Source organism: Aythya marila (genome assembly GCF_965140915.1).
Source record: "Aythya marila genome assembly, chromosome: 19".
NCBI classification, from domain to species: Eukaryota; Metazoa; Chordata; class Aves; order Anseriformes; family Anatidae; genus Aythya; species Aythya marila.
Window position 1 is genome coordinate 10,516,894 of NC_139060.1, and position 25,946 is coordinate 10,542,839.

General features: G+C 44.9%; 1 protein-coding gene across 2 annotated transcripts; it reads left to right on the forward strand.

Annotated features, from left to right (window-relative positions):
- Nucleotides 1–6,772: 6,772 nt before the first annotated feature.
- LHX2 (LIM homeobox 2) lies at nucleotides 6,773–25,267 on the forward strand. Of its 2 annotated transcripts, none has more exons than XM_082775331.1 (5): nucleotides 6,773–7,325; nucleotides 10,092–10,294; nucleotides 10,723–11,105; nucleotides 17,563–17,768; nucleotides 24,619–25,267. In XM_082775331.1, the coding sequence occupies exons 1-5, from the start codon at nucleotides 7,095–7,097 to the stop codon at nucleotides 24,904–24,906; spliced, it is 1,311 nt and encodes a 436-aa protein (XP_082631457.1). In that variant the 5' UTR covers nucleotides 6,773–7,094; the 3' UTR covers nucleotides 24,907–25,267. The 2 variants fall into 2 exon arrangements, with proteins under 2 accessions (XP_082631457.1, XP_082631458.1); XM_082775332.1 differs by lacking the exon at nucleotides 24,619–25,267 and adding an exon at nucleotides 21,772–21,791.
- The last annotated feature ends 679 nt before the right edge of the window (nucleotides 25,268–25,946 follow it).

Sequence of the window (25,946 nt, forward strand, 5' to 3'; positions counted from 1 at the left end):
CTTAGGATTTCTCCAGAGGAGAACTGCATTGAAAACAACCAGCTACATCTATACTTACATAAAAAGTTTGCAAAGTATAAAATTGGTGAAATGTCAGCGATTGGTTGGAAATGCCCTTTCACCTTCTTGTGTCTGACCTGCCACTTAATTAATCTGTTCTTGTCTGAGAGCAGACAGTGTTAAAGATAAGCAGCACAGTGAGCAGAGCCCACAGCCCTTTGAATATATACATTCAGCTTTTTTGTAAAATAATTTTACTTAAATATATTCATAAGAATTCATCATTTCTATTTCACTTTGTGTCTTATCTGATTTCTTCTGAGTGCGAGCATTTACACGTGAGGTACTCTGCATTTAGCTCCCCTCTTTCAGCTGTATCTGTTCTAATTGCCTAGGCTAGTCCCGTAAAGTTTGCATCTGCTTTCCATACCTGCTTGCTGTGTTTTCAGATCATTTTTGCAGAGACATGCGGTGGGCATTCGGGTAGTCCAGATAAGGATTTATAGTGACAAAATATTGACTGGATTTGGTATTCACTTATGAAGCATGACGTTAGTGCCACAAAAATCCCTGTGATGTACAGGGAATAGTTAATTAATTAAAGGACCTGCTAATTGCTACTTGAGGTACTGTGCAGAGATGATGAAGAGTGCTTGGTACAAGGTTAGGTTCTCAGTTTTGAGTGAACATTTTCATTTAAAAGATTTCTTTAAAGTACATCCTAATTTTTTAACGTTTTTTTTTTTTTTTTTTTCAGGTTACTGTATCTAGTTCAGACTCAAGTGTTCAATTGAGCTTCAATTAATTATAATATATAGTCAGGGTGCTTTAGCTGGGATAGATTGATGGAGAAGCTTTGTTTCATTTGGTGCAGGTGGCACTGTTTAATAAGCACAGGAGAGAGTGAATAATGTAGTGTTTGCAAAGAGAAATAAATGCAAAATAGAGAGGTGCAATTAGATCAGCTCAGAGAAATAAAGGACAAATATTAAATGGTCAGGTATCTTGCAAATAACAAGTAAAATAGTAATAAGTATCTCATTGAAAACTGCCATTTTAATTTATGAATATGTAAGAGTACTGCTTTTAAATAAATCCAGTGAGCAAGTCTTCTGCTCTCATTAGGCAGGCACATTTCAATATCTGAAAAATGCCAGAGTTCTGATTTTCAAGCACTCCATATTATTTTTCTTATACTGAAATATAAATAGGATTCTAAATCTAAAATATAAAAACAAGGACTTCAAAAATGGACTTCTAAATTGTACTATAAAATACTTAAACCTTTGGCATTCTTTAATTATGGCTATTTTATAGTCCAGAAAAATTACCCCATGGAAAATTAAGCTGTGAAAACTTGTAAATCATATCAATAATTTACTAGGAAATGAGTAGCTTTATGCTTCTCATGCATGCACTGAAGATAAATAAAGTTGCAGAAGATTATACAAAAGAAAATAAGATTGTAGATAAACAGTAAAGCCCTTGAGAATGCAAATCTTCTAATTGTACACAGAAGAATGAAAACAAGTATATCCTACTGAAAATAACACTATTCAACTTAAAAAAAAATAATAAAAAAGTATCTGGTATCTGACAGGGTACTCTTGTGAGCTACTTAATAAAAGAATGTGAATGTATTTAGGCATTTCAGCAACACTTCTGCATCTAAAAATTTCAGCTGTAGACAGATTTTCCACAGACGATTCCCCCCTACTGCTAACCTCTTAAATATACCTATAAAATACAAAATGTTCCCAATCACCTCCAATAAAGGAAGCTTCCTTACATTAAATGCATCTAATATTTGTGTTAGAAATCCGAAGTGCTTTCTGATGTGGTTAAATTCACAAAGAAATGTGGTTGTAGAACAGAAAGGAATGTATCGAGCACATCACTCTGAATATTTGCAGATGGACACAGAGCTGTGGAAGTTTACTTATAAAATATGGAATTAATCATATTCTTCGTCTCTGATTATTCCGCAGAGGCAATACAGTTGGACTCTTTCTCTGCAAACCTTATTTTTGTTATGTAGCCGTGTTTACTAAATCCATGCTATACCCAATCAGGGCAGCCTCCCAAACCGCCAGGATTGGTTGGTATTGAACTTGTAAAATGTTTATGAGTGAGTGTTTGCCTGGTAATGTAGCCCTGGGTGCCCTGCTGTCAGCATGGAATTACTGATTCTGTTACACGCAGAAGGGCTTTGCAGGGAAGAGAAGGGGAGCTGGGTAGTCATAGGAACTTTCTCCTCTAAAGTCTTAACGTGCATTTAGACAAAATAGTTTTCACCAACAGAGCTACCTTCACCACTTTGTTTTAAAAAAAAAAATAAAAATCCATTGATTTACTCTAACAACTGTTCTGCGACAAAGAGCCTTATTGCAGTTATTTCAGCTCTTAACTGTACAGCAACCAGGTTAGTCAGTATAAATTAGATTAAAAATAAACCATTAAGAAGTAGCTACACTACCAGATTCAAAGAGACACTTTTGCCATCTTTACCATATTCTGTGCATGAATTTTATTGGATTAGCAGTAATCAAAAAATCATATTTTGTAAAAAGTATTCTATTTAAATTATTATTTACTATGGGAGAAGCTCGAGTCAGGCAATTAAATCTAAACACACCACCAAAAATCCGTATTCCCCAAAATAACTCTCCACAGCTATCTTGAATACACAGCCACTGACCTTCAGAATCATATTTTCTTTACCAATTCACAGTAATAAAAATGAACATTTTGTCATCACTTTGGGAAACTGTGCCAAACACCTTAAAACACATGTCACATGCCAACTTTACTTCATTTTTCTCCTCAGGGAATAGATACATCTGGAATCATAATCACAGATAAAAACCTTGACAAAATTGCACATGAGCCCAGCCCTTCTCTCCAACACCTACCTTTTCATAACATTTAATACAATATTAATATCAGTTACTAAAAAGGCTTCCAACCTTTACATTTCTGACATAACATGTTCAAACCCATATTTCACACTTCTTGTTCTGTTTTAAGTTCAGTGGATTTAACAGGACTCTGGAGAGAAGATCATGTGGCTGAAGATTTCCCTCCCTCTCTAACACCCGTAGAGGCAGTTTTGGAATTGTTTAAATAGCTGTGGCTATATAAACTGAAATATGTAAGATTATGGGTATCTTATTTCTCTCTCACACGTATAGATACATGCTTGCATATTTTTCTGAAATCTACTGCTTGTACCAGCGACAAACAATCTCTACACAACATCTGGGCAAAACATTCTGAATATTTTCATTTTACACTTTATTATTTATTTTTCCTGCATATTCTTGGTTTATCAGACAAATACAATTAGCTCGTACTGTATAAAAGCATTATTTGCTCTTTTTTAGCTATGATTGACAGTTTTTCAAATCAAAATAAAGCACATTCTTAGCCGATCATCTTCTTGAAAGTGTGTTACTGTTTTAAGCTCGGTTTGCTTCTGAGACAGCTAGAGATCTTACTCGCCAGGGCTAACTGGTGAAATTACAGATCCAACAGATTCCCTGCTCTCCCCCAAGTGCTTGGCTTAGGTAATAATTAACGGCTAATTCCTGGACTGAGATTTTTACTGTATGTTTTTATAAAACATTCATCAGCTGATACTGCAAAGAAACGGAATTTGAGAACTTTGCGAATTTTCTTTTTTTATTGCGTTTGTAATTAATACCATGCTGGAGGTACCTCGGGCAGCTCACTGTATGGCTTTGTTCATGTCAGAATGGTGATAGCAACCCCTTTTTGTTACATATTTAACAGCTTTGAAAGACATTTTTTAAACAGCAAATGTACTCGACAGCTTTAAAGCAAAGGACATTAAATAGGTTGCCAATTATTCATTCAACAGCTCTATGTGCGTCAAAAAAATGCATACCACCAAATTTTCCCAAGACAAACCACTTAAATTTCCTGTGACTCACGCACCATTTTTGCACTTACTGGGTAAGGATAGCAATTATTTAGAAAAAGAAACAGATATTAAACATTTCTTACCCTGGAATACTAAAAACATATTTATAAATACGCTCATTTCCAGTTTGGGGACAGCATCTGTGACAAGAAATGTCCTATTTTTAAACTGAATGGTGTTTCTTAATAAGCTTGTTTTATTATTTTCTTTCACTTTAAAATCACCCAAAGTGTCTCACTTGGTATATAAGAAGCGCAAAAAGTGATATATGAATGGAGCAATCATTTCCCAGAATCATTTCGAGTCAGTCTATCGAGCGAGTAAATCTGAAGCATGCTAGTCTGTCTCCAGCAGCTCAGGGAGATGAAGAGCTGAGCTGAGCTCCACTTGCTGACAAGAAGCAAACTGTCTCACATTTTAGGAGAACAACATCATTGCCTATAAAAATGAAGAAGAGACAAAATAAATAAAACCAGTTAATGTTGTAGTTAACTTGCAAATCAAGTAAATCTGTTGGTACAGTATTTTAGAAATAAATGATAACAGCATCACACCAAACACACATTTCTGAACATATAAGCGTTCTGATTTTGATTTAATGGTATATCAGCGTCAACTATTGCTTCCTTTGCTGGTACACACTTCCTGATGCCTACTGTGAAGGGTGCCCATATTTACAACTGAGTAAGATGATTAATTACACCTTGTCAATCACGGTGCATGAAGACATAACACCACAGCAGACAATGAAGAAGATGCCTGAAGCTACAATTACATTTTAATTCATAGTTTATTGTATGTTCCCATATATTGCAGTCTAATAACCGTAGGGGCATCAAAAACATATGAGATATCAATCACTCTGCCCCCTGGTCTTTCATGTTTATATTATTCCACAGCCTTTAAATTACCATAAGTAGTTACTTATTTTCTAAGCTTTCTTCTCTTCTCTCTTACCTTTTTCTTCCATTTATCTTTTATTCTTAGTACCTTTATCCAACAGCTCTAAGTATCTGATGGAAGTTTGTAGCTCACTTAAAATCTGTAACAGACAACCTGAAACCCAGCAATTAGCAAAGACAGCTTAGACTTGTGTTCCTTTGTTGAAGGAGGCGTTGAAGCTTTTGTTCTGATTTAGTCACGGTAGCTGGGTGGAAGCTGGTACCTCATTATGTGGTTGGTCTGTTTGTCTGGTAGGTAGCAGATGGTACTGGAGATGACGTTACCAAGAGAGGCAGGGTAGAGAAACTCAAGACCTGTGATTTGTTCACCTGTCACCTATAACAAAATACAGGTTAAAAGACTTTATTATTAGCTGCACCATTTTTTTTTAATGAAAAAACTCGTTTCAAATGAGTCCGCCATTGATTGTGAAGATTACTTTGCTGTAGCATTTTTTCTGTTGCTCATTATTCAAGGATACCCTGGATTTTATTCTGAACAATGTAAATGTCATTCATGTGTCAGTGTGTACATTAGCAGCTTTGTGTTTACATTCTGTTACTCTCCTTGTGTTTTGGTAGCCAGGGTTGGATGTCTTCTCGTGTTTGTATATCCATTAAGTAGATAATCAGAGATAGCCTGTGAACCCGAGGTCGTGCCATGCCTTTTTAGCAGGCTATTGGTATTATTGGTTCCGGCCACTTGGGCAACGCAGCCCTATTAAATATCGCTTTTTAATTCCATAAAACACCACGGCATCCTTTAGATAGTCCGCGATGTCAGACGGAGCCTAAGAATCCGCGACCTTTCTCCCTTCCAAAGCGTCTGTAACCAACTGCGTGACCCAGCACGGGCCTGGCACCAACAGATCGGGGGCCGCCAGCCCCAGAGGAGGCTGCGTGCAGCAAACTGCCCGAGCAGGGGCCACGCGGTGCTGCTCCACAGCCGGCCATGGCGGAGCCCAGGGTGCGAAGCGAGCAGCGCTCCGCGGGCGGCTCTCAAAGCGTGCCGAGATTTGGGGAAGGCTGCACGTTGGGGGAAGGCTGCACTTCGGGGGGTGGGCACCGCACAGCTCCAGCAACACGCGGCTCGAGGTCGCTGACCCGCAGCGTGAGGGTCCAGGCGTGACTCCCGGGCCAGCTGCGGTGCTGCTGGGCGGGCGGCTCGGCCCGGGGCCGTCCCCGCGTGCCGGGGCCGTGCGGGGCCGGGGGGCGGCGGCGGCGGCGGCGGCGGGGCCGCGGCCGAGCACATGCCGGCGGCCGCGGGGCGCGGCGGCAGCCAATGGCGGCGGGGCAGGACGTGATGTCAGCGCGCCTCTAGAAAAGGCGCGGAGCCTCGCGCGGCGCCCGGGCTGCAGACGCGGGCTCGCCGCCACCGCGCAGCCCCGCACCGCCCCGCGCCGTCCCGCACCGCTCCGCGCAGCCCCGCGCCCGGCTCCCACCCCCGCTCCACCCCCCCCTACCCCACTGCAACACCCCCCCACCCACACCCGCCGGCAGCCGCCCCGGGGCCGCGCCGCCTTAAGGAGCGAGGGGGGCCGCCGAGTGCCCGTCCCACCTGGTGCCCGTCCAAGTCTCTCCCTCCTTCCCCCCGGCTTTCTCCTTTCCCAATGAGCTCCGGCGGGCTGGGGGAGGAGCGGGGGACGGAGCAAACTTTGCCCCTCAGCCTTCGCCGCTGCCAGCCCTCCGGACCGTGAGTGCGTGCGGGGGGCACCCGGCCCGGCCCCGCAGCGCCAGCCTGCCCTCCGCCCGCTGCAGCCTCCCCTCCCCGCCCGCCTCCTGCACACCCCGCACACTGCGATGTAGGGGCTCGTCCTTCTTATTTTTTTTTTTTTTTATCGTTTCTCGCCGAAGATGGTTTAATTTTATTTTTTTTTTTAAATGCATTCCTATTATTTATTAATCCCTCCCCACCGTAAGCCTGCCCAGCCTTCCGCCGGCTGGGCCGGAGCGTAAAGCCTGGGACCGCACCTGGGGCGATGAGCCCCGCACTGAAGAAGCCTCCCAGAGGGATGCGCCGGGGCCGCGCAGCAGCCTAGAGCCCAGCCCGGAGCTCCCAGCGCCGCCGGTCCCCGCTCCCTCGTCCCCTCCGCCCGCCTCTGCTGCTCCCCGACCCCGCGGGACCCCGGACCCGAGCCTGCGCCGCGCTCCGGAGAGCTCCGCCGGGGGGAGAGCCCCGAGCCCGAGGAGAGACGGGGCGGCCGTGCTAGATGCATGGGGGAGGGCTCCGCTTAATGCAAGTTCTGGGCTCCTGCAGGGACCCCGACAACTGTCAGCAGCAGCAGCAGCAACTCGGGGCCTCCTCCTCCGCTTCCTCAGCGATGCTTTTCCACAGCCTGTCCGGCTCGGAGATGCACGGGGTCATCGACGAGATGGATCGCAGAACCAAAAGCGAAGCACCGGCCATCAGCTCGGCTATAGACAGGGGAGAGACCGAAACGGTAGGAGGCGAAGGAGTGGGAGTCATTCAACCCCCTAAACGTAACGAACCCCTCAAAAATACAGCTTTTCCTTTAAAATAGCAGGTCGGGGGGAAACGTATGCAAAATACTAAATCGGAAGAAAAATAAGAATAAAGACACCCGCAAAAGGTCGAGTAAAACCACGGGGAAAGGCATGAAACTGTTAATTATTAATAATATGCATAGTAATAGTAACGCTTGGGTGAAAGGAGCGGTGCTGCTCTTGCGAGAAAACAGAAAGCTAGACCAGCCTTTTGGTAGCGTCCAAGAACGCCTTCCCTTCCCCCAGCCCGGCCGGCCTTCTAAAGTTTTTAGGGAGAGGCAAAGTATGCTTTTATACAGATAACGCTCTGGCACAGCGAGATTTTTCTCTGCGGAATGGAAACACAAACAACAAAGAATCCGATTCGGTGTTGTTTTTCAGGTGGGATGTCCACGCTGAGGTAGTTGTTATAGCACTAAGTAAAAAAAAAAATAATAATAATAATAAAAGGAAAACTAAAACTCGAGCATCTTTAAATTATGATTTTTTTCGTAATAGAAAGATACGTGAACACTGGATTTGCAAACAAGGCAAACGGATTTAGAGGATGTGTTTCAGGGAGACAGACGGATGCAAATTTTTGTAACTTTACCACTTTTATCTTATGTCTGCTAACGCGCAGTACTTGTATTTTAATACATTTAGATAATAAAAAGTTGAATCTTTCAAAGCAGAGTTAAGCCAGCGAAGTGGAAGAGATTTCTGAAGTGTATTAACTGAATCAACATTTTCTGTGTACTATTTTTGTTTTGGTTTGGTTTGTTTTTTTTTGGTTAAGAAACGATAATTCTGGGCAGAAATGATCCCATATTTTGGTAATGCTGTCTTTTAAGCTGATATGGGCATGTGCAAGAAAGATATCTGTGCTTGGTTTTTAAAACTTCAACAATAGGTGTTACTTCTCTAAATGCTATGGAGAAATTTACTTAAGAGTGACAGTGAGATTATTTAATCCTGAAATACTGGCTGAAAATAAGCCTTTCAGCTAGAAGGGCTGAATGTGATTTCTAATCAAAGCAGTTTGGGTTTTCTTTGGAAAAGTTAATATTTCTGTGTAAAATTAAACAACATCAAGTTATCTTTCCTGGAGTAATTCTGTGTCATGATACCTTTATATATCTACATAGAAATTATTTGCATGCACACGTGTATAGAATGAGCAGTGGGATAGGATACTAGATCCTTAAATGCCATTTCTGGATATCAGAATATTTTTGTTACTGGTAAAGCAGAAAAAATCGTGTTTTGTTTAAAGTGGATTTATAAAGAACTACTTTGGTTATAAAACGATCCCTAATCAGAGTTCAGTTAATGCCTTAAAGACCTAAGCTACCAGTGGACTTGTGTGGCTCCCATACCGCTCTAGTGCCACAATTTTATTTGTACGTACTGCTGGTAGTGGAAATGCTGTCGTGCAAACAGTAGTGCTCGTAGTGCTGGGGGTTGGTGATCTCTGCAAGTGCTGGATGAAAGTAATCCGTCAGCATGTGCTGGAAACACAGCTTCATTTTCTTTCAGTTCTTCCCGTTAGCTGTCTTCCCTCTCCTTGCTTTGCGCAAGGACTTAAGGCTCTAGAGGAGGTAAAAGTAAACACGCGGCTTCCCCCCACCCCGAGTGGGAGCTCTGCGGCTCCGGCACGTCTGCAGGACGGCAGCTCTGGCCCCAGCACCAACGTGAGGGCTGGCCTCGAGCAGTGCCATGCTGACAAGTTTGGGACGAAGTGGACAGCAGCGCAGTGCCAGGTCTGCCACAAACACTGCTCCACTCCGAGCCTCTTGTCCTGACTTTGGGCTTGGGTTTAGGTGGAGGGTGTTGGGTAAAATACACGAGCGCGCTTAAACGGTTTCCGATAGTCTTTTTCTCTTTATTTTCTTTTTATTTTCTTTCTTTTTTTTTTTTTTTTTTTTTTTTTTTTTTTTTTTGGTAGGAGTTGACAGAAAATGTATGTATTTGTTTTTTTGCAGGGGGTTTCGATTGGATTGTGATTTGACACTAAACTATTAAATTATATAGGGGTTACATTTAGTTTTATTGCTTCCAAGTTTATCCCAGCATAATCTAAAGCACTCTGTTGTTTTTCCTCTCTTTTTTTCCCCGCTATTTCGTTTTTCTGACAAAGCCTTCTGCGCCTCAGCCCCAGTGGTGCTCGTCTTCTCGGCAGTTGTTTCCCGATCCCTGCGGTGCCCTGGGTCGGGGCAGGCTGGGACGCGGTTTGTTGGGGAGCGGCTCGCAGAGAGCTGCGCCTGTGCGGCTGCTGGGGGGTTTGATCGTAATTCACTCGGAATTTTATAGCTAGGAAAATACACACCCAGACCCGCACTCACGGGGCATTAACTATGCAGGCGCTCTCCGTGTATCCGTAACGGGAAATTTTAGAATTAACTGTCTGCGATTTTCCCCGCTCTGACGATTGCGCCTGTTTAGCGAGGAGCATCTTTTCTTGATCTGGGACCGGCAAATTCACAAAAGGAAAAAAACGGAGCGAGAAAGCCTGGCTCTCAGCCGGCCCCCCCACCCCCCCCAGCCCCGGCCGCTTTCGGCCCGTCCCCCACCCTCCCCGGGGCCGGCCGCCCCGGAGCCCCCCGGCCGCGGAGCGGGGCCGGGCAGGGCAGGAGCCGGGCTGGAGCCGGGCTGGCCGGGGGGGCTGAGCCGTGCAGCAGCCGCTGGCTCTCGCTAACGGCCCGCGGTTGTTCTCCCAGCAGAGCATGCCGTCCATCAGCAGTGACCGCGCTGCCCTGTGCGCCGGCTGCGGGGGGAAGATCTCGGACCGCTACTACCTGCTGGCCGTGGACAAGCAGTGGCACATGCGCTGCCTCAAGTGCTGCGAGTGCAAGCTCAACCTGGAGTCCGAGCTCACCTGCTTCAGCAAGGACGGCAGCATTTACTGCAAGGAGGATTACTACAGGTACAGCCCAAAGCCGCCTGGAGAGCCGGGGGGGGATGAGGGGGGACCGCGGGATCGCGGAGCCTCCCGGCCGGGGCCGGGCGCATCCCCCGGGCTGCTGTGGGAGCCCGAGGCCCCTCAGCGGGCGGCCGGGAGCGGAGCGGAGCAACCCGGCCCCTGGAGCGGCCGCCCGGCCCCACGCGGGTCCCGCCGGGGGGCTGCGGACGGGGCGGGGGTCGGGGGTCTGCGCGGCTCCCTGGGGCTCCCTGCGGCTCCCTGCGGCTCCCTGCCGCAGCCCGGGGTCCGGCGGCCGCGGGGGGAGCGGGGCCGAGCCCCCCAGGTCCTGCCGCCCTCCCGGCAGCGGCCCGGCGTCGTGTCCCGGCCCGCAGCCCCCCTCCGCGGGCCGCCCAGCGCCCCTCACCGTCTCCTCGGGCCCTTGTGTTTTGCAGGAGGTTTTCGGTGCAGAGATGCGCGAGGTGTCACCTGGGGATTTCTGCCTCCGAAATGGTCATGAGGGCCAGGGATTTGGTATATCACTTAAACTGCTTCACTTGCACCACCTGCAACAAGATGCTGACCACCGGCGACCACTTTGGCATGAAGGACAATCTGGTGTACTGCCGCCTCCATTTCGAGACTCTCATCCAGGGGGAGTACCAGGTGCATTTCAATCACTCGGATGTAGCCGCTGGGAAGGGCCCAGCACTGGGAGCGGGCTCTGCCAGTACTTTGGGACTGCCTTATTACAACGGCGTGGGGACTGTCCAGAAGGGGAGACCCAGGAAAAGGAAGAGCCCGGGGCCTGGGGCAGACCTGGCAGCGTACAACGCAGGTAAGAGACCCCATCTTCCCCCAAGAACAATTCCGACGGTTTGTTTTTGTTCACTTCCAAAGGGGGATTTCCGTTTATTTTAGCTTAAACCGTTAATAATAGTTTAGCTGCAGCATAATTATTGAGATCAAGTGCTGTCAAACTGCAATTACAGAAGCTAATATGTTAGCATTTTTCACTTCAGCTGGAAATAAAATGTTTTGAAGCGAGGTCATCTGGTTAAGGAGGGGGAGAGGGGGGAGTGGAGCCTGAAATAAAATCTGGAAACCAGAGATTGGAAGTTAGCACTTCAGAGAGCTGTGAATTTTCTTTAGTAGCTACACCCTCCGAGGCTGCTGATGGGCGAAGCGTTCTGCCCTTCTCTCCAGCTCCCGCACCTCCGGCTCGGGGGGCAGGGGGCCGAAAAGCGGCCGTCCCCGGGGGGCAGCGGGGGGCAGGTGGCTGCGGCTGGGGCTGGGGCTGGGGCTGCGCTGCTGGGACGGGGCCGGCTGGGCTGAGCGCCGCCGCTCGCTGCCCATCGCCGGCACCGGCCCTGCCGGGGGGGGAGCCGTGCCCCGGGCTCTGCCCTCAATTGCCCGCTCCCCGAGGAGTTTCCTCGTCCGGCCTCCCCACGGCGGCTCCGGAACTTTGCAGGGAAAGGAACCGGGGCGGTCTCCTGCCTTCTCGGGGCCCCGAAGGCCGCCCCGTGCGGGGCCCGCTGTCCCTGGGGAGCGCCGCCCGGGGGGGGGCCCCGGGGCCGTGCCCCCGCCGTCGGGCTGCCCCCTCGGGCTGCCCGGGGCCGGCCGCGGCGCTGTCGGGGTGGGAGCCGGGGCAGCTCCCGGCCTGGGCCGGGGGGCTCGGGGGACTCCGGGGGGCTCAGGGGGGCGCGGGGAGGCCGCAGGATGAGGCTGCTGCCGCCTGGGGCAGGGACGGCGGCGCCCGAAGCGAGCGGGTGGCGCTGAAAACAGCCAGGAGAAGGCAAGCGCACCTCGGGACGGGGCTGCCACCCACCGCTGCCTTCAGCAGCGATTTGGGAACGGCGCAAAAACCCGGGGCCGTCCCAGGGGTGAAGGCTGCTGAAAGGTGCGCCTGGCGTTGTCCCTGCGAGCTCCCGCACACGCAGGCGGCAGCGGCTCCCCCGCTTAAAAACGCTTCCTCTCCGGGGGGCTGCGATCCAGGCGGCCTTCCGCCGCCTCCCCGTGCGGGGCAGATGTTCCCATTCAAAGGACCTATAAAGCGAGGCAGCGGCATCTGTCCCGGGTGGGAGCACAGCCCCAGAAAGTCTTGGTGCTCCCCGACTTCCTAACCACGCCGTCCTTAGCCGCTTTTTGAAGAATTCGTTTCCAAAATAATTGCCCTCCGAGTTTGCTCTTGGAATTTGGGGCTAGACCCTGTAAATGATGCTGCAGAGATCTTCCGCGAGGAGCTTTTGGCTTCTTCGCTTAAACTATTTGTCTGCTTAATATTTGCTAAACCGATAATCGATTAATTTATATGGTAATAAGTGTAATTGATCCTGGAAATCAGACCGGGTTGTCTGTTGATTTTAAATCTCACAAACGAGCAAATTCTTGCAAAGCTTTCTAATTTCTGTCTTCTAAAAGGAAGCCGTTTAGAAGTGTGATAGTTTCTCTCTATTTTTAATGGAACTTTTCGTTTCTTCCCGAGAAATGCACGATGTTGTCCTCTGAGGGTACTCGGGGCTGGCACTTTGTGTAGCAAGCTTCGTGTAAATAAATCTTCACCAGAGGTGGTGGGAAAAGGGGGACCCGGAGATGCGGCCAGAGCAGGGACAGGAATTATTTTGTAAATAGCAGCAAACACTCATCTGCGACATGAATTGGACTGGCTCTTTTTTCTGCCTAAACGAGACTCCGTTTGCACAGGGATGATGGGTTTTGGATGTGGATAGAGCCTGACAAGTGGAAAATAGCTTAGAAGGATGCCGAAACTTCAAAAAGATTTTTTTCCCTCTCTCTCTTTGTTTTTTCTTAAAGTGTGTTCCTGTGATCGTAATTTCTTCTTTCACTTGTTGGACTGGATTTTGATGTTGTTTTTTTTTTAGGTCAGTAAATCAATGGCTGAAAGCTTGCTGAACACAGAAGCACCTGTAAAGAATTCTGAATACTCCCTTTGTGGATTAGACCCCAAACCTCCCACAGCCCGCTGTACTTTATTCCTATCTATCCAGTCTGCCTTTGATAAGAAGACAGGAAAATCTCCTTGCAAACGCTAGAAGTGCTGAGCAGGCTCGGGGTAGCGGGAGCTCCCCACGCCCGGGGCCGGGCAGGCGGCGGAGGCGTTATAGGGGCGCTATAGGGGCGTTATAGGGCGCTCCCTCCCGCACGGGCGGCGGGGCCCGGCCGGGCTGCGGCTCTCTGGGGCCGGGCCGCTGCGGGGCGCTGCTCCGGTCCCGCTCCTGCTCCCGGTCCCGGCCCCGCCGCCCCGGGTCCGGCAGCGGGGCCGGGTGGGGGCTGGCCCCAAGAGCAGCTTTGCCAGGAGTTTTCTCCTGAGAAACCCGAGGAAGCTCCGGCGAGCTCCCTTCTCCCTCTCCCCCCGGGACGGGAAGCTCCCGGGGGGGCACCGCTCCCGGCCCTGCTCCGAGCCGCAGCCCCCAGCTCCCGGCCGGGGCAGGGCTGCGCCGGCTCCGAGGAGGGGACCCCGCAGAGCCCCGCTGCGGCCCCTTTGTGCGGACAGACGGACGGACGGATGGATGGATGGACGGGCTGCCCCCGTCCCCAGCAGCGGGGGTGGCGGGCCGGAAGGTCCCCCCCCAATCCCGGTTGGGAGCGGGGTCCGGGTGTCCGCCGCGCCCCCTCCTGCCCCCGGCCGCAGCTCGGTCCCGGTGCCGAGCCCCCCCCCCTGCGGCTCCGGGCTCCGCTCTGCGCTCCCGGCCGGCCCCCCCCGGCCCCCTGCAGGCGGCCGCGGGTGGGAGCGGGTCCGACCCCGCACCCAGGGGCGCTGCGGGCGGAGAGCGCCGAACGCGCCTCGTGTCTCAGCGTGCTTCCCGGGCCGGGATTAGTTTGCTTTCTTTTGGGGTAATGTAACGTGTCAAACGCGAGCCGCTAAGAACAAAAGTTCCCCCCCCGAGGAAACTCCTCGCCCCCAGCCCCTCCGGTGCCGCGGCCCCGACGTGGGGGATCCGCGGGCCGGGCGCGGGGCAGTGCCCCCGGCTCCCTCCTGCCTGCAGGCTTTGCACAAGGAGAACGGCGCATCCCGCTTCGTGCTCGCGTTGCTGTTTTTAGAGACGGTTTTACACGTTATTCTGCAGAGGATATTTTGGTCACCGGCACCGAAGCACAATGTTTTAATGTGAGGGAGTGAGAGGCAGCTCCTGGCGATGCTCTCTGTGGGCTTCCTCTCGAGGCCGAAGGGACGCTTGTGTCGTGGTGCCGGGGGGGCTGCGAGGGGTCACCTCTGGGGAGAGCAGCGGATGGACGGCAGGGCGATGGCCTGGGTGTGGGGACCGGGGGAAAGGCAGCAGGGCCTCAGAGATGGCCTAGGGTCAGGAAAGATACTTGGCACCACTTCAGAATTTGCTTTATCACAACATAGGAATGAAGCGTTAGTTAATTTAAGGCTCCTCTGACTGGAATGTTACCAGTTGTATTTCTGAACTCCCAGCAGGAGTCCTAGATGCTGCAACTGCATGGAAATCCTAAGTCTGGGTGGTTGAGCAATTCCTCTAGGAGATGTGCAGGGACACCACGAAGGACCAGGGGGAAGTGCCTGGAAACCACAGCACCGAGCGAGGGGCACGTACGGTGCCAGTCTTACACCAGGGTGGCCCTTGCAGAAACTCCTTCACTCCAAAGGTCTCCACACTTCTGTCTCTGTGCCTGCAGTGCCCATGGACACCTCAGGCTGGGCAGGAGATGCACGTAATACCAGATTGGTACAACCAAATTCTGGAGATGGTGCCAAGTACCAGAAACAAACAGGAGAGGGGAAGTGGCTCTAGCGAGGAGGGTTAGGTCAGGCTGGGGGATGCTGCGGGTGCTCAAAGCACTTGGGCAAGACAAGGAAGAGCAGACACCCTCATGCACTTTCAAAGTCTGTTTTGTAACTTTCTTCCTAGAAAAGGACAATGGTTTGCTGGTCTTGAATGGTACATATTCACTGTCATCTCAATATTATTTTTATTTAGAAGATTGGGGGTAAAATTATAAGAAACTGAAAGAGCAAATTGTTCATTGTCCAGTTGATGAAAAGCAGATCCCCTCCTTCCCTTCTGGGAGGATTTAGAATTAGTTTTATTTCCTTGGATCCTGATTGTATCTCATTCTCTGTAGAACAGGTTAAAATCCAGCTACTTGCGGCCCTAGGGTTTGTTTTGCTGCATGTTAACATGAACAGGTCTCAGCCCTTCTGACGGCTATTTTGATGCACTTCCTCCTAACTCTTTGCTCTGTTATTTCTGGGAGGGTTTGAGAGCATTTAAGACAACACACAGAGGTCTTTTCCATTTCTAATGTCTACAATTCTGTATGTTTTAAGACCAAGTACTGTGTTGTTTTACATTTCCATAATACCTTTTGCTATAAGAAATACAGTTTCAGTTATTCTTCCCAGTATTATTTAGAGGGAGAACTGTAGCTCTGGAGGAGACTGGAGCTTGTGGGGTCACCCCAGTTTGGCAACTAGATCTCAGTTCTTAAACCAGAAAAAGACTTTGCTACATTCTGTCCAGCTCCATTAATGCTGCATTTTTACTGTCTCCTTTTGTGTGTCTTACACCTTTTAAATTGAGGTGCTTCCAGTCTTTCCATACATCACGACAACAAGCAGAAATGCTTCTTATTACTGGAATTTGGCACAAGAAAGTTAGGTCTGCAAAGGATTTATAGAAATGTATACACATGCACATACATGCGCACACATTTATATGTCCAGCACATTTATACTGGCTGTTTTTTGAATTGTAGGGGTACAGAAACTCACCAAGATGTTTGAGGCTTCAGACACTTTTTACCGATCTATTAAACAAGCCTGCTTTTGGTCTCACAGCTGAAGTTTTGCAGGCCTTGCTCTATGTTGTGCCACATCTTTTAAAGTTTTTGAAAAGGTGAAATTTGCAAAGCAGCCACTGCACATGCTGCAAAACTGCTTTTTAGTGTATCTGTATGCATATTTCCACATGAGTACGTGCATTTTGTTTTATTTTATTTTTTAAATAGTGGTTTTAATGCATGCCTTTCAGAAATTGAATGTATTCAACAGGGCTGAAAAACTCTCCTAGACAGTATGAATTTAAAGTATGATTACAAAGAGATACATGTCCATGAGATGTACTCAGTTGAAATGAATCAGTGGTAATGGATAACTGAAAACAAATCTGTTTATGTGCTTATGAAATTCACCAATAACTCACATTTTAAAATACATTTGTCGTTTTGTTTTGTTTTGTTTTTTGCATGCAATGTAGAACAGAGATAGCAGTGATTTTTCATTACTTTTAATCAACATCTTACAGGAAATTAAAAAGGAGTTTCAGATACTGGAGCAGAAAAAATAAATTAATGGCAGCTTATTAGAGCTAATTTTCAGTTATATCCATGATATTATTTTTAGTGAATTTAAGCTTGGTCCTTAATGTTATTTTAAGAGTTTTCTATGGTTTACTTTATGCACATGTAAATTAAAAACTACTTTTGGTCTTTGAGACTATTTTGTTTGGCATTCAACATTTAATATAATTTGATAATTATTACAATTTTCCTTGGTCACAGACGTCTTTTGCAGGCTTTGCAGTTGATTTATGCAAATGTGTCAGTCAGTCTCATTCAGTGATTTCAAAAGAATATAACAGAATCAGTCATTCAAAGTACTATTTTCAAATGCTTAAAAACGAAATGTAAATATAAATAATAAAAAATAAGTGTATTTTTTTTTCATTTGGTGTGCTGCTGATATATTGTATTAACAGCTTTATTTCTTGAGCTAGTCAAATTATAGTCATAATTTGCTGTCTGGTACCCACAAACTTTATTTCTTTTATAGTGTTTCATTTAATGGTCTCTCTTGTACTCTACAGGGTTTAGTTTGATGGAGGAAATAATTATAATTTTAACTGGTCTGTTCCATCGAGATTTAAGTGGGCTCTATTGTACAGCTTTCTTTGTACATTACAACACAATTTATAGTGATACAAAGTACGTTAAAACACTTTACAGAGTTGAGGACAGCTACTGTCCTACAAGCAGAAAGTGGAGGAAAGGCTGTGCGGAGATGGAGGAAAGAAAAAAGGAAACAGACCTGACATTTTAAAAGCCATAAAGAGGCAGGTGAGGGTCCTTGCAGACTGGTTATTGTAAGGGAAAAATAGAAGATGCAGAAATGGAGGGGAAGGCAAGTAGGATTTGTACCAGTACAATACGTGCCATGGTATGTTATTTTAATTGCTGCTCTCAGATGAACTGCAAACAATGTTGGTCACAGAGCAATAGGTTTACACGCCTTTTCCTCTTGTTGCCTTAAGCTTTAAGCTGCAATGAAAACGATGGTGACCACCTGGATAGAGACCAGCAATACCCCAGCAATCAGAAAACAAAGCGCATGAGGACATCATTCAAACACCACCAGTTGCGGACAATGAAGTCATACTTTGCTATTAACCACAATCCTGATGCCAAGGACTTGAAACAGCTAGCTCAGAAAACCGGCCTGACCAAAAGAGTTCTTCAGGTAAGAAAAACAGTCTTTTGTACCAAAACATCAATTTTGTATTTGAAATGCTGTGGATCTTACTAATCTTCAAGCTTTTCATAATCATTCATACCTTCTGTGAGACATCAGTTACATTCTAGAAAGTATGAGAAAAGTTATTTCATTTCAGCTTCCCAAAAGCAGATCACTTGGGTTTTAATTTTTAATGACAGTTGTGAAGGCATGGGGTGCTATTTGTTTTCCTGAAGTTAATCAACTCTGGTGCATGTTTTAGCTTCTGATCTGCTGCAAGAAAAAAAAAATAGTTAAGGTAAATAGAGAGCTCTTAATTTAGAAATTGCAAGGAATGGTTTTCTTCGTGAGTAATCAGCAGTAATTTATTATTTTATCCGGACAGGGAGGATGTCTTTTATTTCACAATGTAAGTGGACATAATCTTTGAAAAATTAAATTTATTTTTTTAGTCATAGTAAAGTAACTTAGAATGAAAGGCGACTGCATTTTGAAAGTACCTTTTCTCTGAAAGCTTGATTTTTCTTGCTTCAAGGGTATACACTCCATTTGAATTATTATGGCAAGGAAAGGTAAGAATATTAGTCGGCTTAGCTCCATTCTAATTTATAGTTCAGATTCAGGAAGTGAATTTTAATGGCACTTATTCAGTAACTATAACTAGAGATAAATGTGGGCATATAGGAGGCATGACATTCCAAAATCTATTACTGAAATCTTTAAATGGATCTTTAATAGTAGAAAAAACTGGTTTGTGGGCTTCGTCGAGAAAGCTAGGGCTCAGGCACCTGGGAAAGCAATGTGGACAGCTCTCATAAACTCATAGGCAAGTGGAGGGCAGTAAACAAAAACATTGAAAAAAAATGATTTCACTGGAGAATTGTGGATCTTGTAGTGTTTACACATAACTGAAGAAGGAATAAAGGTTTGTAGGCTTCCTAGTAAAACTGCTAATGAAAAGCTGTATGTAATTCCTTCTCTTGGCCACGTCCATCATAGCTGGATTTTGTTTGTTTTTGTGAAGCTGATTTGCAGTGGCACAGATTCCTCCTCTATAACTGGTGCACATCCTAGCACTTGACACAGTGCCTCTCATAGCAGCTCCCTTTTATCTATGAGTGTGGAAGAAAGGATTTTCTGCATTTAACTATCATTATTTCAGCACTTCCTCATTTTCTAATCAGAGTTTACACACTTTAGTGATATCTACTCTGTTACCAGTGCACTCACACCTGAATTATCTGAGAAATTTCACATAGTGCATGAAGAAATCAGATTGGTGCGTAGAAAACACCTCTCTCTTCGTCTTCCTTCTGTTTTTTTTTTTTTTTTTTTTTTTTTTTTTTTTCTCAGCCTGCACCAACTTTGACTTCCATATCTGTTCTCTTTTCATCCAATGAGCTTGTCCTTCCAAATTTTTTCCAAGTCTTTTTCTCTGTTCCTTCCTTTTATAATGTATTTCTTCTCCCTAAAGCTGGATTCCATGTCTCTCTTCAGCCTCTCTTTCAGTTTCTTGATCACTTCTGTTTCCACGTTAAGTACACTGCATCCTCTAGTTTTAAGGTGCACAATGCTTTCTCTTTTTTGTGGCAATCCTTTACAATTCTACAAAACTTTTTTCATGGTTTTGGTAATTGGTGTTTCACTTCTTTTACTTCCACAGTTAAATGCTTCTTTATCTCTGGGCTCCTTTAGCTGAAGAGTGGCGCAAGGTAATAGTTGGTGTTGAGGATTGCACACAGAGGATGGTGCTGTTGGAGGCACTTCAGGAAAATGACTCAGAGTGATACTTTGCATAGTATTGCTTGAGTTTTTCTGTCTGTTACGAGCATTCTCTACTCCACTGAAAATTTATTTGGGCTTTAAGAAACAAACTTGCTTTTTGGATTGTAGAACCTTTGTGCCCAGTTGGTTTATTTCTAACCTGTGAGAGAAAATAATGTGTGCTTCTGAAACTGCAGAGGGAATTTTTCGAACGCTGAAGTTCACCCATGCAAGTTTCGAGGTTGCTTCTTGCTGGGGAAAACTCTTCATGATGTTGGTTACTGAGATAGTGTCACTTGTTAATTCTTTTGTGCCAGAAAGGTTGGCATTCCATCTGTGTCATTTATTGAACATGAAGTAATTCACTGACACTATTGATCTAAACAAGCATCGTTAGTATTAGGCTGTCTCACATGCTGAAGGCGTATGGACTCCCAGATGTATATGCACACATTCCAGCAGTAAGAAATTTTCTGCTTTCCCTATCTTGTTACTAGGCATGTCTGTAAGCACTTGTATTTTTGTGTGTTCAGGTCTCAGTTCAGCTGACGAAAGATAATGATTCTTTATCTATCATGAACAGAATATAGTGGAATAGAAAATATAAGGTAGCAGTTGAGGAGAAAGACAAAATCCTTTATTCTGAAACCAGTGGGCTTTCTAAACATGCAGAGGAGTTCCTAGTGTTTTAGGAAATGGCTATAGTGCCACTGCTATAAAGGCAGTCCCATATAACATGTCATGAGAGTGGCTTGTAGATGAGCAGAGAGTTTGGCCATCTTCATAATGATCTGTGATACTGGACTTGGAAGACCTGACTTCTGTTTTGGCTTTATATACAACTAGTCATCAACTACCCATGTCCAGAAGTGGAATGACAGGGAAATGTAACATACTGCTTCAAAAATTACACTTCCTTCAGTGGCTTTGTAATGCAGAATATTTTCCTTAAGTACTGACATCAGAGTTACAGTAAGCCTATTTATATTTTTACTCCCTATCTTTATATTTTTCCATTTCCATTTAGCTTTATATGTGCAATTTGATATACACCTTGTACTGCAGCTGGGGAGGACAAGTCCATTATTGTAAGCTATCATTCATAATTAAAGTGACCAGCTAATTGTGAGCTAACTAATTGGTGTAAATGTTACGCTTTTGGGAATCGATCTTTCTTTTTTGTGAGTTTAGAAAGTGAAGGTGGAAGTAGAGGTAGCCCTAAGAATATACGGTTTGCTAGCTATTGCTATGTACCTCTTCTCTAACCAAGAGTGTGGAAAATGATTATCCATGGCAAAAGCAGTTTAGGAACATGAACCATTGTTTTTCAGTGGGTGTCTTGTACACTGCTTATCCTTTCTTGAATCACTCCCCAGTAATGTTGATATGAAAATCCTACAAAGGTTTTCCTGCGTGCATTTGGACTTTGCTAATTCGGTTTCCAGCAGTCAACAAGCACAAAAATTTTCTCAGTCATGTGTGAGTATCCTGCACTACCCTTTGGCAAAGATTTGCTTTAGGATAGCATACTGAAGACTATTTACCAAACCTTCGTTCATAAAATATCCTATAGTTCTCTTTCAACTGTATGTTTAATAATCAAAACAAAATACTCAGAAGGTGCCTGCAGTGAGTAAACACGGTTTGCTGTGTGGTGAAACATCCTTTACATTTTTGTTTCTCCTGTTGTTAGTAAGTAAAGTTAGTAAGTAATGTCTCCAGGTAGATGTGTGAATTAGCAAAATTGTGTTTAAAAATTTGTTTCTAGTGTAAGCTATTCACACAAACAGTATACAACAGTTGCAACAATGGAGGTGTTACAAACAAAAAATAAAATTATCTTAGATAACAAGGCCTCATTCATGATGGTATCTCAATTCTTTACAACATTTAGAATATTTACTTTCAATACTTCCCTATCTTATGGAGATGTTATTTTATTCCTATTTTACAGTCAGAAAATGGAGACAGAGAGAGATGAATTAGCTGTGCAGATCTCTGAAGAGATAGGATAATATTTTAACTGCAGAACGACCCTGCCTAGCTGCTGAGCTGCCCAGCTCCAGGCAGGCGGCTCGGCTCCCCTGAATGTGGTAGTGTCAGTGGGTCTCATGGCTGCTTTTATTTCTCAGTGGGAGTTTTGGTCCATATTTTCCCCATTTGGTTTGAAACAGCTCAGCCCTATAATGATACAGTTGGACAGAAAAACACTATGTACTTCCCAATGAATTTCTTTATTCCTCAGTGCTGAAGACCAGATTCCTAATTGTGTAATTGATGTGAGATAAGTCCTTCTGGAACAATTCTTTCAGTTATGTATATTTGGGTTATTATTTCTTTACTTGAATGTAATACTGTTACAGGTGCAGGGCCCGAATTGCCAGTGTGCACATAGAGCACTACCGCCATTATGCACGGGACAGCTGCCCTGGCTCTTGCACGCTCGTTTGCACAGCTATTCGCGACGACGCAGGGCAGTAGCAAATCAAGTTGGCATTCCTGCAACTCAGAAAACAATAGTTTTAATTCTTTCATTACTCTTCAACATTAAGTCTTTGCTAAATACTGTCATATCTTCAGTGCATACCAGAATATCACTATTGCAATAATTATTTTGTTATTCATTTCTACCATAAAACATGGCATTTTCTGAATTTCAGTCAACAAATATTTAGATGCCTTTTCAGTAATATTACAAATATTTACTAGTGGACAACTTTAGAGAGCTCTGTAGCCATCAGCTGATTAACCTTGACAATATCTCAACTGAACTTGAGGTTTTGTCTGTTTTAATTATGCTGTAACTATGGAACATGTCAACAGTGGCAGTCTCTAAACTTAAACTTCATATATATGATTCTTTTTACAATTTCTAGAAGGTATATATTAAAAAATTGAAGCCAAATTTCTTCCTTTGTGGGACAAATATAATTATCTCTTACTGAAAGGTAAACTAATCCCAAAAGTGTTAAAATTGCTGTTTTCTACCATTCCTACTAATTGGCACTTGAGACTTTGTAGCTCGAATGCCCAGAACAAACTAATTTGCTTCACCTGCACGCCTGGCACACGAGGCTCCTCACCTTGCTCAGAAGCATGCACAGACACTTCCACCACTCCCTTCTTGCAGGGCTCTGGATGAACAGTCATGCGAGGGGAAGACACTGGCTTTAAATGTTTCAGGCAAAAATACCACAATAGTTTTTTTTTTTTTTTCAGTTTTGATCACATCACAGGTTTACCATTATAATGGACTGTGTTATAAAATAATTAATATATTTTTGCAGTGCTAGTTTAGGAGAAGGTTTCTGTTTTCTTTGTGTATATGAAACCAATATATACCCTTTAAACAAAATGTTTTAATAGGGGAGCACCAACATAAACTGAAACAAGGACCTGTAGGGATGTGAGTAATGAATGCAGCTCCCATGGCCACTGCTAGAATTTGTGCCTGAGGATCATTTCCTTGTGGCATTCCCAGGAGAGAGTGTAAGAGAGAGTGTGTGTGCTTACAGACCCTTGGCTGGGAGAGAAAGCTTTCCAGAGGAAAAGGAGGAGTGCTCAATAGGGGGAACTCGGGGCTGGACCATCCATAGATGAGAAGAAAGCCAGTCAGAGGAAAAATGGTTTGAGACATCTTCACCAATTCTAACTGCAGCTGGCAAGTTGAGGGGAAAGAGGAGACTTCACAGGACTGCATCGCATTTCCGTGCCACTCCGCCGCCGGCAGCCTGGCCTGAAGTGGATCCTGCGGCAGGGGCTGTGCAGGTTCAGAGCTAGAGGTCAGGATTTCTGTAAAGGATGCTGTGACCACACAGCAGCCTCGTGAGCTCTGCACACTCATTTTCCCTGTATGGGCCACAGAGGAGAAATCTGATGGACTGAGGCTGGGCAGGTACTTTGACTCAGCTCCTTTCTCTGACAGATACAGAGATGATGAAGTTCATTGCACCTGGAATGGAAAGACTCGGTCCTATCCCTTATAACAGGTCAACGTGAGAGCAGTTGGATCAGGACTGAGTCAATTGTAAAGAACGTAACAATGTCAGAAGGCCTTCTGATAAGAAAGCACAGTGAAATTTCAGCTAGTTGTATCAGCAAAATGAGCTGGCATCACCATATAGCAGGTTGAACACAGGGTATTAATGGCATTTTCAAATTTAATCAGAGTAATATTCTGTACCTACAGTTCATACAAGTTTCACAAATAAATTTTATTATATCTATTTTCAAATAGGTCAGAAAAATATTGTATCTTTAAACAAATCCTGTAAACAGTAGAGAATATTTTTAGCTTGGACCTAAACTGAAATTTAACTGAAAAAGCAGTAGTCATAGCTTTTGTCCTATGATTAGTTATTGACTAGTTAGATAATAAATAATGCAAGAAGTAGAAATCATGGAAACATTATTGCGGTATGCAGCTACCATTTCTTCTGAAATTACATTTTTTAATGCAATATGGGCTTTTAATACCATTTGAGCCTCTTTTTCCAAAGTCATTCCAGGACTGAAAAAATTTAAAATGAGACTGGCATAGGAGCTGAATCATTTGAGAAAGAAGAGTAAGAAAGAGGGACAGTCTTTTTTGAAAAGTGAGAGCACTGCTGAGACAAGACATGAGAAAGTTCCCAAGGGAGCCCTCTGAGCCCGCAGGAAGGCAGGGTGCTATGCTGTGTCGCCTTCTGCACACAGTGGGAGATGGACCTGAGATACCAGGGTGCTGAAACTCGCTAGTATATGTTCATCAGATGCTTGATTTATATCTCGTCCTGACAAGTACTTCTGGGAGTGAGGGCAGTCGAGGATTCTCAGGGGCCGCCAAATTTGTAGGCATCTTTATACACAGCCTGCACTGAATGACTCCCCTCCTGTCCCAAGCAGACTGTTTACACAGAGAATTGCAGGAGAGGGAAAGAGGAATGATTCACAGGCATGCAGAGGACACTTTTCATGACTGGGGCTACTTTTTTAACATGTTACCATAAAACATCTTCACCAGTTCAAGCTTTGATGAATTTGTGAGTTTGCTTTTGCTTTTCTAAACACTGCAGCTCTTTAAATGCTACCCTGTTATATTAAACTATTTCAGGTTTGGTTTCAAAATGCTCGAGCCAAATTCAGACGGAACCTCTTACGTCAAGAAAACACAGGGGTGGATAAGACTTCAGATTCAACACTCCAAGCAGGGACCCCATCAGGTCCTGCATCAGAAATATCCAATGCCTCCATGAGTCCATCCAGCACTCCCACTACTTTAACGGACTTGACTAATCCTACCATGCCTACTGTGACATCTGTCTTGACGTCAGTGCCCGGAAGTCTTGAGGTTCATGAATCTCGAAGTCCTTCACAGACAACTCTTACAAACCTTTTCTGATGACTCTTTCTTAATAATTTCTTTAAAAAAGAAATTATTCTTAGTTGAAATTCCAAGTGTATTTTAATAGAGGCTTTGAGCAACTGACTAACCACAATTAGGATCTCTCCTAAAAAAAAAAAAAAAAAAAAAAGAAAAAAAAAAGAAGGAAATGTAGTGTTCTGGTATTATGGAGTGTGGACTGAAGAATAACTTGGAAGATCTATTGCAACACAACATTTGTGTAACTGTACAGTTTTGTGGACTGAGCAAGGGAAACAGCAATTAATTTAAGTTGGCTAAAGCTTCTGTATTTTCAAAGACTGCCATGTGCCTTATATACTGTTTTATCTACATACTTTGGATTCCATGTCCACTTCTCTTTTTCTCTCTGTATATTTATGACCAGGGCAAAAATGTCAAGAGTTTGTTACTTTGAATAGTCCTAAGCCTTTCATTGGTTGCTTTGTTGTTTTAGAATTTTAAGGTCAAAGTCTGTTCGAATACCAGAATTTGTAAAATCTAACCAGTAATAAAACCACTTATGGAAACTACTTGGTAATGGCTGCAGTTACATTTAACATGAGCTTCACAATCAAGATAGGCTGATTGTATTTAAAAGGATTAGAAAATTGCACTTCAAACACAGTATCTGCCTAGGATAAACTCTAAATATGATGTATACAATTTCTCTTGTTCCTGAAGTCTGTATGGGTGAGAAGTCCACCCCGTACAACCGTCTAGGTATATTCAGTATAGAGAAAAAAAAAAACTGTTAGTTGCAGATAGAAATTATCAGATAATGTTAAAGTTAAAACAGGCAAAATATACTTAATTGTGTTGTGTGAAAGAAACGACTTCAGCCAGCATTTACGAAAACAATCTTGCTTTTGTGCAAGAGATAGCTTGTCCTATTTCATGGAGGAGACAAGCTAGGTATCCGACAGCCGTATGGCCAGAAATGGTTTACTACAGAGGTGGACACTGGGTAATACTTTCCCTAGGAATAAGACAGAAGTATTTCAGGTTATTTTACAATATTGGTGGGCAAAAATGAGGCA

Excerpts from the sequence above, each read along its gene's own strand:
- LHX2 (XM_082775331.1), top strand. The coding sequence starts at position 7,095 with ATGCATGGGGGAGGGCTCCGCTTAATGCAAGTTCTGGGCTCCTGCAGG. Across the intron at positions 7,326-10,091 it reads ACAGGGGAGAGACCGAAACG|AGCATGCCGTCCATCAGCAG; the intron begins GTAGGAGGCGAA and ends TTCTCCCAGCAG. Across the intron at positions 17,769-24,618 it reads TGACCAAAAGAGTTCTTCAG|GTTTGGTTTCAAAATGCTCG; the intron begins GTAAGAAAAACA and ends AAACTATTTCAG.